The sequence below is a fragment of the Silurus aristotelis genome (assembly GCF_946808225.1).
Source record: "Silurus aristotelis genome assembly, chromosome: 4".
In the NCBI taxonomy this organism is placed as follows: Eukaryota; Metazoa; Chordata; class Actinopteri; order Siluriformes; family Siluridae; genus Silurus; species Silurus aristotelis.
This window is the reverse complement of record NC_139577.1, coordinates 16238028-16257070: the sequence shown is the minus strand read 5'-3', so window position 1 is coordinate 16257070 and position 19043 is coordinate 16238028. Positions and strand designations below refer to the sequence as shown.

At 39.6% G+C, this 19043-nt stretch overlaps 2 protein-coding genes across 5 annotated transcripts in view; one reads left to right on the top strand and one right to left on the bottom strand.

Annotated features, from left to right (window-relative positions):
* bag5 (BCL2 associated athanogene 5) lies at positions 1–15885 on the bottom strand. Of its 3 annotated transcripts, none has more exons than XM_083539299.1 (5): positions 15774–15885; positions 5589–5871; positions 4402–4830; positions 4034–4257; positions 1–3823 (listed from the first exon to the last, which is right to left on the bottom strand). In XM_083539299.1, the coding sequence occupies exons 1-5, from the start codon at positions 15845–15847 to the stop codon at positions 3298–3300; spliced, it is 1536 nt and encodes a 511-aa protein (XP_083395425.1). In that variant the 5' UTR covers positions 15848–15885; the 3' UTR covers positions 1–3297. The 3 variants fall into 3 exon arrangements, with proteins under 3 accessions (XP_083395425.1, XP_083395426.1, XP_083395427.1); XM_083539300.1 differs by lacking the exon at positions 15774–15885 and adding an exon at positions 15012–15165; XM_083539301.1 differs by lacking the exon at positions 15774–15885 and adding an exon at positions 7605–7755.
* Positions 15886–16338: 453 nt separating this feature from the next.
* Positions 16339–19043, top strand: part of coa8 (cytochrome c oxidase assembly factor 8) — a 5358-nt gene continuing 2653 nt past the window's right edge. The window contains exon 1 of one of the 2 annotated variants that reach the window (XM_083539322.1): positions 16339–16562. In XM_083539322.1, the coding sequence (XP_083395448.1) occupies positions 16452–16562 (111 nt within the window). In that variant the 5' untranslated portion in view covers positions 16339–16451. Of the gene's footprint in view, positions 16563–17258; positions 17408–19043 lie in introns of those variants that run through there. The other variant, XM_083539323.1, reaches the window with a different exon arrangement.

Here is a 19043-nt window from a genome sequence, read left to right as displayed (position 1 = left end):
TTTTTTTTCCCCTTTTATTCACTTTTTATTTATCACCTTCCCTATAGAGATAAATAAAATGTAAATACTGCAGTTAATCAACACATTCATACAGTTGTTCAAAATCGTGTGCTTTTTCTCTACAAGCATACTCCAGAACAGCACACAAAGCAAGTCTCACACAATCAACAATATATCAAATTGTATGCAACATTAAGAAATGTATTCTGTAAACCTGACCACATAAACACATTCTCATTTAAGTGGTCCTGATGAATAAAATCAAAGTTCTAGTAAATTTCCCTTCTCCTTTATTTGTCTTTTTTTTTTTTTTAAAATACCAAATCACCCTTGATCATAATGCAAGGTTCGGAACAGGGAAGCTCACAATAACCTTTGGTATGCCACAAAAATAGGACATTCCTCATTACATTCTACATCTATGCAGCTGATGTTCTACTTGGTTTATGTGATTATGCTACTATTAAGCATAAACACTTTTTCGATTTTTGGCACTAGAGAGAAATGAGCGTGGGATGAAACTAAAATCTACTAAACTGAAAGTGCTTTTATAGCTAATTACACACTTTGAGAAGTAGCTACTCATGTACAGAATCTATCATTCAGCTGGAATTTCTACTGTTTCACCTGCATCCCCTTCACCAGCGACATCTTTCTCGACAAAAAAACAGCTGTCAGTGTTTACCAGCCTAAATCACAACAAATAATACTCTGTAGTTCAGGTTACAAGTGAACCATCTGAGTGTTTTAGCACCAGATTATACATCACTCTCTATAACTAAATTAGGGAATTCATTGATGCTTTGTTTTCAAGATGCTACAAAAATTCAGTGCTTCTGGACATTTTAAATGCAAATAATCACTATTTAAGAGTAAATAACTTGATGACTCCACATATTCTTATTTCAGAGTGCCTCTACACTAACCAGGACTGAGACATGAATCCCACATAGAACTCAAAATATCAACCGGTGTCACTGCTCACAGACAGTGAATACACTGTATCTTCTGTATATTCTTTTTAGTTTGAGGCAAAACCACACATTGTATTGTTACCATGGAGACAGGTTCACTGTGACGACTGCATGACTTTCACAGGGAAAAGAAATAGTGTGAATCTGTTGAGGAAATTAAAAAATTTGAATTCTCGAAATCAGATATAAACTCAAGCCATGTCTAAGTCTATTTTGTAAATGAAGCACCAGGTTCATTTGAAGCATTGCTTATAGGATGCTTCATTGCTTATAGGATGCTTATAGGATGCTTATATGTGGGAGGAAGAAAAAAAAAAAACTTTCATAAGTGTTGAACTCAAACAACTTTCACACTTGCTGGCACTGGAAAAAATTAGAGCACATTTATATGTGACCACTGTGTGGGACTGGGAGAATCACTACATTTCAGGGTGTTTATGTGCTTCGTCATAGCTGTCCAGACAGAAGTTAAGTGCACAAATATAAAGCATTCTGCATTTACTTCAGTATGTGGCCTTGTCTGTTTTTTTATTTATTTTTTTAGCCTGACTAAACACAATTGCCACCACAACCCCAGACAGCACCCTATGAATACGGAATGTAACAATGACTTTAGCAGACTACAAGACCACAACAAACCCCTGGACAGTCACCACATCTGGCTTTCTCTTTCTCCTCCTTTCAATGCACTGCCTATTTCACAGCTTCATTTCCCTGTCCCAATTTTCTGCCCTCCGCAGTACTGTTTTATTGCATTACATCCTCTGTTAAATTTTTAGTTATATCGGGTGTACACCAAATGACCCCATTTTCTTATATTTTCTGATACTGGTCTTCTCTTATGACCAGAAGTGGCAGCAAACAGAAAGATCTTAAAACAGTTATGCGCTTCCAAAGGTGCATTTAAAAAAATAAATAAATAAAATAAAAAAAAAAATCATTCTTTTAGTTAAGGACAAAGCAAAGGTTTTCATGAACAACAATCGAATTTCACAGAATAAGCATAGGTAGAGATTCTTAGAAAGAATCGAACTGAGGAAGTGAGGAATGTTTAGCTGGAATATAAAATTTAAAAAAACTGTTAATGGAATGGATAACAGGGTTGTAAAGAGTCAGATTAGCTGGTGTTTTAATCTGATCATGCAGCATGACTCAATGTATATATTCACAGGGAAATGTCCTTATGAACTCTCAGCATGAGGAGGGAACAAAGCCCTGATGTTTGTAACCATGACAACCCTGACCATTTGAGACAAGCCAAACAATTTCAGGTGCTATTTTGATAGCCTGTGACACTCATCTATGTGGAATGCTCTAGAACTCTCTGTCTACTTTAATCAGCATCATGCCCTGCAAAAATCTCTCCCAAACACACACACCCACCCACCCCCAGGAGGCACAGAGACATACTTTAGTCTGAACAATGGCAAGTGTTAGAAACGCCTTCAATCCATCCTTTCTTTCTATGCAGAGATATGAAGCATGCACACAATAGATTTCCCCCGTTTTCTATTGAATCATGCTGCAATTTCAATAGATCGTGTACAACTTGACTGATTTTATAAGGATAATCTCTTTTTGATCATCTTTAGGCACTGTTTCTCTCCTCCATACAACTCCTGATGACTGATTTTTTTTAGGTAGTGTAAGCATTTTTCCATCAAGAGCCTAAGAAAACTAATGAAATCACTTGTAACCCATGAAAATGATAAAAAAAAAAAACTGACCATTTTAGGCTACTTATTTAGAATTTTCAGCGCTCGTTCATCGTTCATTTTTTGTATCTGCCATGTAGTTATTCATTCTCATATTAATGAGAAAAGTTGTTGAGTAGGCAGGAATACAGCCTGGTGTTGCAACTGCACTATGTAAAGACTGCATATAACCTTCCTCCTGACATGCTCCTTTTAGACAAGTGGTTGACTAGGAAGCAAGTTTTTGGCAGCACGACAGGGTTTTATCTCCACACCACACCGAGCCTAAAGTAAACTATGAATAAGGACACATCTGAAAGCACTGAAAAGCACATCATGGAGCCGGAATTGTAACAAGAACGATCGAAAGCTGCATAGGTTTGCTTGCGGAAAAAGGAGTGAACAAAACTGCACTTTTCAGTAACGACTGGCCCACTGCCCAATGACTAGGATAATAAAACAGATACATTTGAAAAGCAGCCATTGCAGTGCATCTAGGGAAAGAGTTTTACCATCAGGGACAAAGTCTTTTATATACAAATTGTGCCATTAACTAGGCACAAAACATTTTCAAAGCACTTTGTGCAAGTGAAACGTTCTAATATTCTTCTTTAATACTCTTCAATCAGTTAGTATTCCCACTCATCTGTCTTCATGTCCAGGTAACCAAGGATGTTCTGGGCATATTTCACTGCTTGTTTACGGGCTATTTTTGTTTCCTGGTCCCCCTGAGGGTCTACAGCATCCAGAGCCAGAAGCTGCTTGGTCAGCAACTCCTCAAGCACCATGTAGCTCTTGTCAGCTCTTTTGCCATCAAAGCCAAGCACTTGGTAATGCAGGTCAGACAGGCTGGCAAGGACACGCCACACTGCCACATGAGCTTGGGGTTCATCTGGTCCCGGGTTCCGACGAGCAAGGGTTTCCCGGAGGTCAAGATAGGTTATGACTGCCTGGATCTCTAGCACAGCCCTTCGCCTTGCTTCTCTAATGCAGGGGTTCCGCCCGGTGTCCACTTGGTCCAGACGAGTTAGAAGACTCTGAAGTTCTGCACCCTGGCCTCCTAAACCCTGTCTCATTACCTCTCCCAACAGTACAGAGACACGGCCTCGGATAGCCTCGATTTCACGGATGGAGTCATTTTGTGTCAAGTCATACCTGAAAACGAAAAAATGTGAACATTCAAATTTAGATACAGATGCACAGGCAAACTCCATGGTAATACACTCAAATAAAAGAGTGCTAGAAAATGATTTTTTTTTAATACTGAAATAAAATTATTTTATTTTAACGCCTTTTTTGATGCTGCCACAGTAGAGTAACTAATCCTTTGAGTAAAAACATTAACTGCATGTGTGTGCTTATTACCTGCGAGTATCATCTCCCTCCCCCTCCGAGTCGAGGTGTTTAAGGAGGCCGTTGATTTCTTCCACCACCTGCTTCCTGTAGTTCCTCACTGCCGTGTTACTGGACACATCCAGTGCGTCCAGCTCCACTAACAGCTCAGTGAGGACACGTGCTAGGTGGGCACAGCTATCCCGCCCACTCAGCCCCATTAGCAGAGCAACCAGCTGGCAGCGGGCACCACTCACCTGCAAAATACAATTATCAGTCAGTCTATGCATCTGCTGTAGTTCCCTAAAACAAAGTACAAAAGCCTAATAAGTAAAATAAAAACACTTTATCGTAAACTGTTGCCAATTCAATTAATTAAGGTTTTTCGCCATATTGCTAACCTGCACCATCACATGATTGATGCGCTGCACGGCCTCATGGGTCTCCTCAGACAGAGGCAGAGCAAGTGTGTGCGTGCGAACGCGGCTCTCAAGCACATCCTGTACGGCACAGACGCGGGTGAGAGCGCGGTAGCGAGCCTTCCTGAGCGGCACACTTCCGCCCGTCTTGATCTGGGCCAGGCGCATCGCCACATCCTGCACAGCCTCCACAAGGTCCTCCCCATTCTCCGCTGCATCCTGAGCCTGTCCTTCACGAAATGGAGCCACCACCCCCGACAACAGGAGCTTCTGTGCCTCCTGGCTCAGTTCCTCGATAGCTATCCGAGACGGGTGAGTGGCATTACCCTCCAGATAGCGCAACATCCCCTCCAACTCCCCTGCTGCACGCTTCCGAGCCTGCTGCAGCTCCATCCGTCCCTCTGTATCCACCTTGAAGGTATAAAACACATATGATCAATAACTGGGTGTAAATTTCAATAACAAAAACACACACACACACACACACACACACACACACACACACACACACACACATATATGCTCTTATAGGTCGTAAATAATAACCATTCAAACTACTTCACTGACTTTACTATTGCCATTTGTCAAAGCAGGCATAAGCTTTAACAAACGTGTATAATAGTTATATATTTATATATCTAGCATGTCCAAATATTTAACTAATTCGCATCATTTCTATCAGATGGAACAACTCATCACTAAAAGGACAGCAAAGGATTTATTTTAAAACAGCTTTTAATTGTCAGCTTTATTAGCGAGCCAGGAACAAAAATGTAATAAGTGCTACTTAACTGACTACTGTAACATTACAGTACTCTCTACCCTCTCCAGCTTGTTTCCATTTCAGAAAATGACACTCATTAAAATAATAGTGTTCTCATATGCTCAAAACACACAAACACACCCACTGGGATTCTATCTTCTCTCTAATATGTCAAGAACTTGGTTGTATTTAGTGACAGCCTATATAAATAAATAAAATAAAGCTAAATAAAAAAAAAAGTCTTAACATATTTGAAAGACAGAATCCCAGTATCATGTACCAAATTCATGACACATTCCAGACACATTATTCAGGTGTGCATGGCACATAGTGTGCCTCATATTTTACCAGTGTATACAAAGGCATGTGCCAGCTACAAACAAGACCGCCTCTCCCAGCTCCTGACCTGATCCACTTCTAGCTGGAGTCGCGTTAGCTCTCGCTCGAGTCGTTTGTACTCTCTGTCACTCTGCAGTCCACTGAAGGAAAACACTTGCTGTCCCAACATCATTAGTTCCCTCTGCAGCTCATCCAGGCGCACCAGGGTTGGGTGGGGCCCTGGGTATGGACCTTGAGGGACCATGTACGCCTGAAATGGCCCTGCCATGAACTGGGTCTGTGGCTGCTGTTGCTGTTGGTTGCCATGATCCATTGTCCTCTTCCCACCATCAAAGGGCTTCCCAAAGAGGCTAAGAGAGAGAGAGAGAGAGAGAGAGAGAGAGAGAGAGAGAGAGAGAGAGAGAGAGAGAGAGAGAGAGAGAGAGAGAGAAAGAGTGGGTGTGTGTAAGAGAAAAATAAAGCGATAACGAAAGAAGAAAACAACAGAGAATGAAATGAAAGTACAGTGGAACCCGGTTATGTCGATGTCCTAGGGGGTCGCCAAAAAGCATCGAGATGACCGATGATCGAGATAAACGAAAATCAATATGGCGGTAATACATTAACGTGCTTGAAATTTCTTCATGTACATGATGTGCGTTAATAAATGAGAATGTGCATGCGTGTTTTTAAAGGTTTTTTTTTTTTACACAACATCGTTGGCGCGATTTGTTTGATGAAGTCATGCTATAAAAATACATACAGTACATGTTTATCTGTCAGGAATCCCCCTGCCACGCCCCCTTCAGCGTGTCAGGTGTTTTCTCGGCCGCTTTCTCTGAAGCTCCCGGCTTTAATCGCGCACATATGGTGCTCGTTTATCATCATCACCAGCTCCTATTTAAACTTCCACACTCTCACTGTCCGTTATTGTTGGTATTTGTTGGTTCACGGCGGTCGTTGTTATCGCGCATGCGTATCCCGGTACGTGTCTTCCCACCGGCACTCTCTCACCGGCTGCTCTTTTCCTCCCAAAGCGCATCGCGGATCCCCCCCGATCCTGCCGGTGTTCATTCTATTCTTTTGCTGCTTATCCCATGTTCTCCCGTGTGCTGTTCAGCGCCGCGCTTCTACTTTCGCCTTCCGTTCATCGCATAATATTTAACAACACAATGCATATGTGCAGTAACTAACAGCAGAGATTCACCAGTATACAATACAACACCTGTAGCAGCTGTAAGGTTTGATTTTTCCGACACTTTCGCGAGTTCTTCTGCGGCTGCATCGAGATAACTGACGTTAAATGGCAAATTTTTTCCCCCCTTGTGCTCGACATAACCGATAAAAAATGCTAAGACAAAGCGAGAATTTAGCGGTTCTACTTCAAAAACGTCGACTTAATAGGGTTGTCGAGGTAACCGAGGGCGAGATAACCGGGTTTCACTATATTTGTAGGACGACAGAATATTCTGGGATATAACAATCTGACAAATTATGATGGTAATAATTCAAGATGGTTCTGATGTTTGTGTAGGAACAATGCCAGCCTGTTTTCTTTCAAGTCCTAAATCCACTCGGTCTCTTCTTTCCTTATTTACTGAAAAATCCTAAATAATGATAAAGTCTTACAAGTGTTGCTAGATCACGCACTGCTGTGTATTTATAGGGCATTCAAGAATGTTACCTTTTGACAAGAACTGCAAACTGGAGAAAATCATTATAAAGTGAAACCCAAAAAACTCGATATCCAGCTAACTTTCTTCTCCTGGCCTTCTGAGCACCTGCCTCTGGCCATACATTTATTTAAAGGAGCTCATCTATCATGTAGATCAATCATATGATATCTGACTGCAAATATCTGGTCATCACAGAAAACAAAAGCCATTGCTTGCTCACCTGTGCAAAACCATAATCATTTAAAGAAACATTTCCCACAGAAAGGCATTTTAGCCAGTTGGATTTCAATTCATCGCGTCCGACGAGTCTACAGTGTGATACTGACTACAATAGAGCAGTAATACTTACGAGCTCTGCTCCAGAGGGGATATCCAATGAGAAGTAAAGAGCCAACAAAGAAAACACACAAGCAAGCTCAATACATTACCTTCCCACAGATTTAAAGACCGTGGAAAACATTTTATTGGCAGCTGAGAGCCGCTGCTTTTATTCAGCAGAGATGCCCGTGATGTCACAGTCGCAGGTCACAGTCTCGGCTGTTAAAGTGACAGAATCGGTTTTCCAGACCCTGACTTGTAGAAAGTACGACGGTATTTTAATGCCACGTTCAAAAAAAAAAAAAAAAACGCGCTACAAGAGTAAAGTAGAAATTACAAGAATAGAGTCAAAGCACTATGAGAATAAAGTCGTAACACTACGGGATTAAAGTCGTAGCAGCACTGGCTGAAGTACAGGCGTAAACATACTCTTGAGAAACACGTCTCCTCTTTGAATAGCACAAAGATTATCCATTGATATCCTTGGAGTCGACCACTTTTGTAACTTTGGAGGGTGCTGTTGCTCAAATATATAAATATATTAGAGGGACAGCGCATGTAGGATGTTTTGGTGACAAGGTGAGTGAGGCGAGATTGAGATGGTTTGGACATGTGCAGAGGAGGGACATGAATTATATTGGTAGAAGAATGCTGAGGATGGAGCCACCAGGTAGGAGGAAAAGAGGAAGGCCAAGGAGGAGGTTCATGGATGTGGTGAGGGAAGACATGCAGGTAGTTGGTGTGAAAGAGGCAGATGTAGAGGACAGGGTGGTATGGAGACGGATGATCCGCTGTGGCGACCCCTAATGGGAGAAGCCGAAAGAAGAAGAAGAAGAAGAAGAAGAAGAAGAAGAAGGCTGCTGAAGTTTGGATTTACGCTGTTTGCGTAGCAAATGTTTCTGGGCAGCATTTGAGCAATAGCACTCTCTTAGGTCATAGAAACTGGTGCAACACCGACGCCCCAGTACTTTAGCCGGTTATGTTACTGCGACTTTATTCTCGTAATTTTTTGTATTTTTTATGTACCAATAAAACGCTATCGTAAGAAAGCCATTGTATGGATGTCTAATTAAAGGAGGAAAGCTAATGCAAACTGTATAATTATACAGATAATTAAGGACATTCATGTCAAAAAGGCCTAAAGTTTTTTCTGAAGTATAGTTCTTCCACAAGTATCAGATATGCTGTTGCTGTTTTGTCCACTGCTATCAACGTGTCTACTGCTTCTGTAAAGGATGAATTCGCTATTGTACTCTGTTGCTATGAAGGTGCTGAATGAAGTGATTAGCCAATCTTTTCTTCCCCAGGGTACAATTGATCATGCCTCTTTCGGAAGGATTGTCTTTCATTGAAACACACATTTACAATGAAGAAATAAAAGAGCTGAAGAGTCTGTTGTTGGCCATGTGAAGGTGATATTTAATATGAAAAAGCTGTTAACACAAAATTCTGATGATCGTTCAAGATTGTCATTGAGTGGCTATGTCTATTTGTGCAGGGAAATTTTTGACATTTTTGTAAACCCTCTTTATTAGGACAGGGAGACAATTCTGATGACCATATCTCTCTCTCTCTCTCTCTCTCTCTCTCTCTCTAATTATATATATATATATATATATATATATATATATATATATATATATATATATATATATATATATACACACTACTGTGAGTGAAAGAAAAGCCCTGCAAAGGGTGGTCAAAACCGGTGGTCAAAACCGTTTTCCTATTCAAAAACACGTAACAAAAACAACTGGGGTGGCATTTTTGGGGGCTGGAATGGATTAATGGCATTTCAATTAATTTCAATGCGGAAATTTGCTTTGAAATACAAGCAATTTGACATATGAGCAAGGTTAAGGAACGAATTAAACTCGTATGTCAAGGTACCACTGTATAACCTGTGTGTATACATATATACATATATATATATATATATATATATTTATATATAGTAGACTGTTTATTCGACTTGCTAATTACTCTTCAATGCCATAACCATTCCTGTACTTCCTAATATATATATATATATATATATATATATATATATATATATATATATATATATATATATATATATATATATATATATATACACATACACATACACATACACATACACATACACACACACATATATATATACAGTGAGGAAAATAAGTATTTGAACACCCTGCTATTTTGCAAGTTCTCCCACTTAGAAATCATGGAGGGGTCTGAAATTGTCATCGTAGGTGCATGTCCACTGTGAGAGACATAATCTAAAAAAAAAAATCCAGAAATCACAATGTATGATTTTTTAACTATTTATTTGTATGATACAGCTGCAAATAAGTATTTGAACACCTGAGAAAGTCAATGTTAATATTTGGTACAGTAGCCTTTGTTTGCAATTACAGAGGTCAAACGTTTCCTGTAGTTTTTCACCAGGTTTGCACACACTGCAGGAGGGATTTTGGCCCACTCCTCCACACAGATCTTCTGTAGATCAGTCAGGGTTCTGGCCTGTCGCTGAGAAACACAGAGTTTGAGCTCCCTCCAAAGATTCTTTAATGGGTTTAGGTCTGGAGACTGGCTAGGCCACGGCAGAACCTTGATATGCTTCTTACAGAACCACTCCTTGGTTATCCTGGCTGTGTGCTTCAGGTCATTGTCATGTTGGAAGACCCAGCCTCGACCCATCTTCAATGCTCTAACTGAGGGAAGGAGGTTGTTCCCCAAAATCTCGCAATACATGGCCCCTGTCATTCTTTCCTTAATACAGTGCAGTCACCCTGTCCCATGTGCAGAAAAACACCCCCAAAGCATGATGCTACCACCCCCATGCTTCACAGTAGGGATGGTGTTCTTGGGATGGTACTCATCATTCTTCTTCCTCCAAACACGTGTAGTGGAATAATGAACCAAAAGTTCTATTTTGGTCTCATCTGACCACATGACTTTCTCCCATGACTCCTCTGGATCATCCAAATGGTCATTGGCAAACTTAAGACGTGCCTGGACATGTGCTGGTTTAAGCAGGGGAACCTTCCGTGCCATGCATGATTTCAAACCATGACGTCTTAGTGTATTACCAACAGTAACCTTGGAAACGGTGGTCCCAGCTCTTATCAGGTCATTGACCAGCTCCTCCCATGTAGTTCTGGGCTGATTTCTCACCTTCCTTAGGATCATTGAAACCCCACGAGGTGAGATCTTGCATGGAGCCCCAGTCCGAGGGAGATTGACAGTCATGTTTAGCTTCTTCCATTTTCTAATGATTGCTCCAACAGTGGACCTTTTTTCACCAAGCTGCTTGGCAATTTCCCCGTAGCCCTTTCCAGCCTTGTGGAGGTGTACAGTTTTGTCTCTAGTGTCTTTGGACAGCTCTTTGGTCCTGGCCATGTTAGTAGTTGGATTCTTACTGATTGTATGGGGTGTACAGGTGTCTTTATGCAGCTAACGACCTCAAACAGGTGCATCTAATTTAGGATAATAAATGTAGTGGAGGTGGACATTTTAAAGACAGACTAACAGGTCTTTGAGGTTTAGAATTCTAGCTGATAGACAGGTGTTCAAATACTTATTTGCAGCTGTATCATACAAATAAATAGTTTAAAAATCATACATTGTGATTTCTGGAATTTTTTTTTTAGATTATGTCTCTCACAGTGGACATGCACCTACGATAACAATTTTAGACCCCTCCATGATTTCTAAGTGGAAGACCTTGCTAAATAGCAGGGTGTTCAAATACTTATTTTCCTCACTGTACATATACACACAATCTCAACCCCATAGAAAATCTTTGTTAAAAATCTGTGTTGCCCAAAACATCACTGCTCTAGAGGAGATCTGCATGGAGGAATGGGCCAAACTACCAGCAACAGTGTGTAAAATCCTTGTGGAGACTTACAGAAAACATTTGATCTCTTTCATTGCTAACAAGGGTATATAACAAAGTATTGAGATTAACTTTTGCTATTGATCAAATAATTATTTTCCACCATAATTTGCAAATAAATTATTAAAAAAAATATTTTTTTCTAATTTTGTCCCTCATAGATGAAGTGTACCTATGATGAAAATGACAGGCCTCTCTCATCGTTTTAAGTGGGAGAACTTGCACAATTGTTGGCTGACTAAATACTTTTTTGCCCCACTGTGTGTGTGTCTGTGTGTGTGTGTATATAATATATATATATATATATATATATAGATGATCATCTCATATATACACACACACACACACACACACACACACACACACACACACACACACACACACACACACACACACACACCCAATTCCAAAAAGTTGGGACACTGTAGAAACTGTGAATAAAAAAAGGAATGCAATAATTTACAAATCTCATAAACTTATATTTTATTCACAGTAGAATATAGATAAAATATCAAATGTTAAAAGTGAGACATTTTGAAATGTCATGCCAAATATTGGCTCATTTTGAATTTCACGAGAGCTAAACATTCCAAAACAGTTGGGACAGGTAGCAATAAGAGGCCAGAAAAGTTAAATATACATATAAGGAACAGCTGGAGGACCAAATTGCAACTTATTAGGTTAATTGACAACATGATTGGGTATAGAAGGAGCCTCTCAGAGTGGCAGTGTCTCTCAGAAGTCATGGGCAGAGGATCACCAATTTCCCCCCCAACGCTGCATCAAAAAATAGTGGAGCAATATCACAAAGGAGTTTTTTCAGAGAAAAATTGCAAAGAGTTTGAAGTTATCATCATCATCTACAGTGCATAATATCATCCAAAGATTCAGAGAATCTGGAACAATCTCTGTGCATAAGGGTCAATGCAGGGAAACTATACTGGATGCCTGTGATCTTCGGGCGCTTAGACGGCTCTGCATCACATACAGGAATGCTACTGTAATGGAAATAACAACATGGGAATACTTCCAGAGAACAATGTCTGTGAACACAATCCACCGTGTCATTCGCCGTTACCGGCTAAAACTCCATAGGTTAAAAAAAAAAAAAAAAAAAAAAAAAAAAAAAAAAAAAAAAGCGATATCTTAACATGTTCCAGAAATGCAGGCGTTTTCTCTGGGCCAAGGCTCAATTAAAAATGGCAAAGTGGAAAACTGGTCAGACGAATCATAATTTGAATTTCTTTTTGGAAAAATGGGACGCTATGTCATCGGAACTAAAGAGGATAAGGACCACCTAAGTTGTTATCAGCGCTCAGTTCAGAAGCCTGCATCTCTGATGGTATGGGGTTGCATGAGTGCGTGTGGCATGGGCAGCTTACACATTTGGAAAGGCACCATCAATGCTGAAAGGTATATCCAAGTTCTAGAACAACATATGCTCCCATCCAGACATCGTCTGTTTCAGGGAAGACCTTGCATTTTCCAACATGACAATTCCAGACCACATGCTGCATCAATTACAACATCATGGCTGCGTAGAAGGAGGATCCGGGTACTGAAATGGCCAGCCTGCAGTCCAGATCTTTTACCCATAGAAAACATTTGGCGCATCATAAAGAGTAAGATGCGACAAAGAAGACCTAAGACAGTTCAGCAACTGAAAGCCTGTATTAGACAAGAATGGGACAACATTCCTATTCCTAAACTTGAGCAACTTGTCTCCTCAGTCCCCAGACGTTTGCAGACTGTTATAAAAAGAAGAGGGGATGCCACACAGTGGTAAACATGGCCTTGTCCCAACTTTTTTGAGATGTGTTGATGCCTGGAAAATTTTAAATCAACTTATTTTTCCTTTAAAATTATACATTTTCTCAGTTTAAACATTTGATATGTCACCTATGTTGTATTCTGAATAAAATACTAAAATTTGAAACTTCCACGTCATTGCATTCAGTTTTTATTCACAATTTGTACAGTGGCCCAACTTTTTTGGAATCGGGTCTGTCTGTCTGTCTGTCTGTCTGTCTGTCTGTCTGTCTGTCTGTCTGTCTGTCTGTCTGTCTGTCTGTCTGTCTATCTATCTATCTAAATGATTGTGCAAATCTGTTTGTACCTTGTGAGGATTTAGCATTACATCATTTTAAAATTGCTGAGATAAGCACCTAAATCACTAACTAAAAAAAGCATGTAAAGATACATTCATCAATTTAGAAAATCCGAGAACTGTCATATTGTTCTTCAAAACGTTCAAAGCGCGACGAAAATGGGAAGGGACTTTAGGTACCTAAAGTAAAGGAAGCATAGGAACCAAACAATAACTTAAATCTGCAGTCTAGAATTTTAAATATCTTTTGTGTAGGACAAAAATAGACAGATGCAGCAGGCTGGCAAGTAGGCACTAATTACACTTTGGTTCTGTGCAGAGAATATATCCTGCTGAAATTAACATGTTAAAAAGAAAGAACTGACTGAGGTCGACATCGATCAGCTTATAATGAGTGGTATTAGTAAGAGACATCTCTACTTCTTTTACAGGCTCCGAATCGGTCACTTTTGTCTTCATGTTGAGATCGTCCAGGATTATTTGTTAAATCTGTGTTTGAAAAATCAATAAGGTTTCCACTGACAAGTGTGGATCTCACCCATTCATTTTTGTGTAACAACCTTCTTAGTAAATGACTGTAGGGAAAGTAGTCTACTCGTCTTATGTGATTATATAACCAGCTAAAGGCAAATCGATTCAAGTGGAACAATCTATTACCCCTCGGTCATTCGTTGCATAATTAACATTAAACATGATCAAAGATGACCTGACTTAATAACTGTGTTATTACCAGTTTTACAGTTTAAACCTGTACATGCTCTAAGACATGTTTAGGGTTTAGAGTTAAGGTACTCATGTAACCTCACTCTCATTTACTTATTTCATGGGCTTTACCTCCTGGTTTCAGGTGAACATGACATCATGCATAAAAATAGCTGCCATTCAAAAGAAAATTCTGCAGGCTTTTTTTTTTTCTGAAGGTCTAAAAAACATGAAATGACAGCTCATGCTTAACATTGGGTGTACATGTGTTGGGTTCAGGAAGGTTGATCGACCTGCTCCACACCTCTGCTTGCAAGCGTCTCTAGCAAATGAAGCTCTGATTAGATTGTGGTGTGGGCCTGCTACAGGTCTGATTCCCTGGAGAGGATGGGCACAACGTGACAGCTATGGATGATGTGCAAGCGAGGGTAGGGTGGGGTGAGGTAATCCCAATGCCTCCACCTAATATTATTATTATGACTACTATTATTAGGAGAACGCCTATATGTAGGACGATGCACATCAGGTCAACACCCAAGATATTAATGCGCTTTTTGCTTGGATCCAGTAGCTGACCAGAATCTTGCTACCACGTAAAATCAATTATCATTTGCAAAAAGAATTCTCATTCACATGTGGACAACGACGCACATTGAAGGCAGTGCTACTCCTACACACACATGCCTCAGTGGGTTCACACCGCCCTGCATCTAGCATGCACCTCTGGGCAGAGAAGACCATTTGCCAGCTCACCGTCCGAGAATTAAAACGAGAAAAGGCAAATGTCACACCACCTTCTGAGACTCGCAGGCTATTTCTCACCTTTTCAGCGTGCCGAAGACGTTCGCGCACATTTCTGCGGAGCTCCGTTTCCATAAGCAAGACTAAACAAACGCGAGCGATCTGCGCGGTGACAGCTCTAATTCTGCAGCTGCTGCTCTATACAAGGGATTTAAAGGGTCAGGATGAGCTGCATCAAGTCCCGCCCATCATTCGGACGATACCAAGTTACTGAGGAGGGGGAGCAGTCAGCTTTTTGGTCACTCCAGTGACATACAAAAAGACCAATAAGGTAACATAACTGCATCATCGCGAAAATCTGACATTACATATTAAAATGTCTCATCCTGTAATAACACATGCTGTCCTTAGATTTAAAAACTATTTCAGAGAATCAGTCATGCCGCCATTCCCGAACACGGAAAGTGGGAAAACCTTTTATGTACACCAGCTAGCTTATCGTGCTGTCAGACAGTTAGCTGGAAAGCTAGCCGTGAATTTTATTTTCTAAACGGATTAAACAGTCATTAATTTAATTGAAACATATAACCGGTCAATATTTGTCCGCTTTTCGGTCATTTGAAAAAAAAAAAACATTCCCATTTTGTTTGTTTCCGCTTTTATAATATACAACAATCACCAGGATGGACAGAAGTTACATGTATTAGCGCAGAACAAAACATCAAAACAAAACCAAAGCAGATCGTGTAGTAATTCAACACCGGGTTATTTTATATATCATTAATTTATACTAATCTCTAATATTATATTATTTCACCAATTGGTTTATTATTAGCTACCCACCTGCATAACCAGCGTACAGCCATCGGGCACTTGTGTTGTGTTGTGAGCACCACCACAGCGTAACTGCTGCGCATTACCACCTGTGACCACCGGGGACACACACACACACACACACACACACACACACTACAAATCATCTCATTTGCTTAATAAACGCAATAATACAAAAACTATATATAAAAACTAATATGTTTATATTTCTGCTGAACCTTTCTCAGTGTTGGTCACTTATTGGATACTCACCCCTATACAAAACCTTTCCCAAATTACTATAACCTGATTAAATATGAAAAAAAACACCTTACTATTCATTCTTTTAATCAAGAATAACAGAAATAAAAAATTAAATACTTTTTTTTGTTATATTTTATCTCTGCTGAAACACACACTGCAGGCCCTGACACATCGTCACATCTTTCAACTTATTCAATCAAACCAAAAGTTGTAAGATACCTAAATATTTTTCTCTCGTGTATTAGTTGTATTCCTGCTCCAGAGCATTTCGATTCAAGAGATCTCATTAGATTGTACATAACACAAATGACTTTTATTTTAAAAGCGACCAGGCAGTAACCACGTGAGAAATGAAGGCAGTTGATTGTGGCTCAATGTGAGGCAGAACATGAGAGCCAGCTAGAGGTCTCTGTACGACGTTATATTAGTAGAAATATAAATAAAATGAATATAAGAACAGCAGGATGCGTGTTGTTTCGGTCTCGGTGTTTAACACGTGATGTCTTGACGGCTGTGCGTCATATCAGTGACCAAACCGTTTCGGATCCAGCAGAGGTGTGTAGCTAACCAGCTAATCACTAATACCCATGTAGCATCACCAATACACAGGAAGGCTTTGTTTCACACCATAGACACGCACTGCAAGATAAAAAAAATGCTGTTAACAGAATGTCTAAAATGATCCTCAATTTTATAAAAAAAAAAAAAAAAAAAAAAAAAAACCATTGAGAGCTTTAACCGTTTCCGGTTATACTGTATATGTGTGTCTCAATATATGTGGGCTGTGAATGTTTCGGTGTACATGTGAACTAACCCTCAGATTTATGGGTGTGTGTTTTATCTCAGAGTGATTAATAGTTAATCTTCTACTTTTTCCAATTACATTTTGAATAAAATCCCACACAGTACTGTGTAAAGGTTTTAGGCAGGTGTGAGGAAATGCTGAGAAATAAGATTGCTGTCAAAAATATATAATTGTATTGTTGATTCGTTGATTTTCATTTACAAAATGCAAAATGAGCAAACAGAAGAAAAATCGTAATCAATATTAGGTGTGAATCCCCTGTGGCTTTCAATTCTTAGACTTGTACACTTGTCAGGGATTTTGTAGGATCAGAGTCACGTGTCTGATTAATCAACGATACCAAGCAGGTGCTGATGATAAGCAATTCAATATGTAACCCATATGTAGACACATTCATTAAGTAAAACAGAAACAGCTGTGTAAGAGGCTTAAAACTGGTTGAGGAATCAGCAAGGGCTCTCCCAGACGCTGACTGCGGTTTTAAGATACGATTTTCAAACTATTGTGAAGCAGCATCATGCTTTCTTCCCTCTGACATGGGAAAATGTCTAACTGTGCAATCAGCACAGAGCTTTTGGAAACCAGTGAGACTCAGGTACAGTGGTCCCCTGGAACTCGTCTTAGAACATAACCCCTGCAGCCCCTATGGTACCTTAGTGAATTCATCTAGACATTGTCACTTTAATACAAACATGTGTTTTAAAAGTTGTTATAAAATTTGTTAGTGAAAACATAGTTTAAAATGTTATTCCTAAAGTTCCTGAACCTTCGGTCCAATTTTAAGATAATCCGCAAATCGCTGTTAGTTAGGTTCCAAGAGAAAACCTGCAAATTATTCCAAACTGCAAGTTATCGGGGGTTGACTGTACACCGAAGTGGTCTTCATGGAGGAAGTGTAAAAATGGCACCCGGTGCTCTAGACTGAGGAGTCAAAAATTTTAATTTGGCTGTAACAAAAACAAATTGTAAAGTTTAAATATTTATACTCATGCACAGTGTAATGTTCTGCTACACATAAAATACTGTAATATCTTCATATCTGCTCTATAGGCTGTTCTACTTTTAGATGCTTTGTCATATTTGTGGCATTGCCATAGTGGCATATTGCTTTTTGACAAATGTCAAATGAAGCTTTATCACTTCTTCCCCACTGAGTGAAGTAACTCCAGATTATGCTTTTTTTTTTCTTTCAGTCATGATCGCATCCATGCATTCAAATTCCCTTTTAAACCTGCACTGAGTCTGCTTTGACTGAGCACACAATAGACAGCGGTCGATGTCACTTATTTCCTAATGCTTCTTACTGTGCTGAACCGTCCCTCTCTCTCTTAGCGCCAGCCAACTTTAAATACTTCTTATATTCCTTTACATTACTAAACTTCTAAAGCCTGATGAAGTTGGCGGTGTTTTGGCTGCTTCCCGCCTCGTGGAATTTTCTTGGTACACACTTTGCAGAATGCTAACGTATTGTCTTTTTCACAAACCTTGTGGAATTGTTACACGAGTGAAGACATTTTTAGCAGCAAACTTTTATCATCTCATCGGCCCTTCTGGATCGGCCTTTATAGAGAACGCCGATCAAATCTCCCAACGCGATTATTGGCTGATTATGATCAGCAACCAATTAATCGGAGCATCCTTTAAACACACACACACACACACTGAGAGAACTTTACACTTTAGTAATACTTGCTTGTTCATAATTTTGTTGTATTCCACAAAATGAATGTATGTCAGTATAGGTGTAAAGGTAAACACAATTTTTTCGGTACAGGGCTTTCGCTTCGGTACACATTTGTACCGAATGCAGTCCTTTTTACATGCGGAACATAGTTAAAATCTGAGTTTCCTCAGGTTTAGTCAAGTGTGTTTAGTCTCTGCTTCACGTTTTAAATGCTTTGAGCATTTTTTTACCATTTATTTTTAAACTTCAAAACATGCACAACACTGCCAGGGGTATAAACATAATCTAGAGTTAGTGTAGTGTTACTGTGCACTCACTGTGTACCGGGAATATTTTTTTTGGATTGTCACACACATAGTTATATGCAGGATACAACTTTTAGTCAAATGAAAAAGAAAAAAATTAAATCTCGACTCCAAAGCATCAGCATTAGCCGCTTCCTGGTTAGCGGCTAACGCTAGTGCTAATGATTCTTAAGCGTTTTATGTCCAGCTTTAAGAATTTCTCTTAAAAGAAGAAAAACCTGACAATTTTGCATATCGAGGGA

Coding starts and splice junctions, on each gene's coding strand:
- bag5 (XM_083539299.1), bottom strand. CDS start 15,847: ATGCGCAGCAGTTACGCTGTGGTGGTGCTCACAACACAACACAAGTGC. Junction 5,872..15,773: donor GCTGTACGCTGGTTATGCAG/GTGGGTAGCTAA, acceptor TCTCTCTCTTAG/CCTCTTTGGGAAGCCCTTTG. Junction 3,824..4,033: donor GAGGGAGATGATACTCGCAG/GTAATAAGCACA, acceptor TTTCGTTTTCAG/GTATGACTTGACACAAAATG.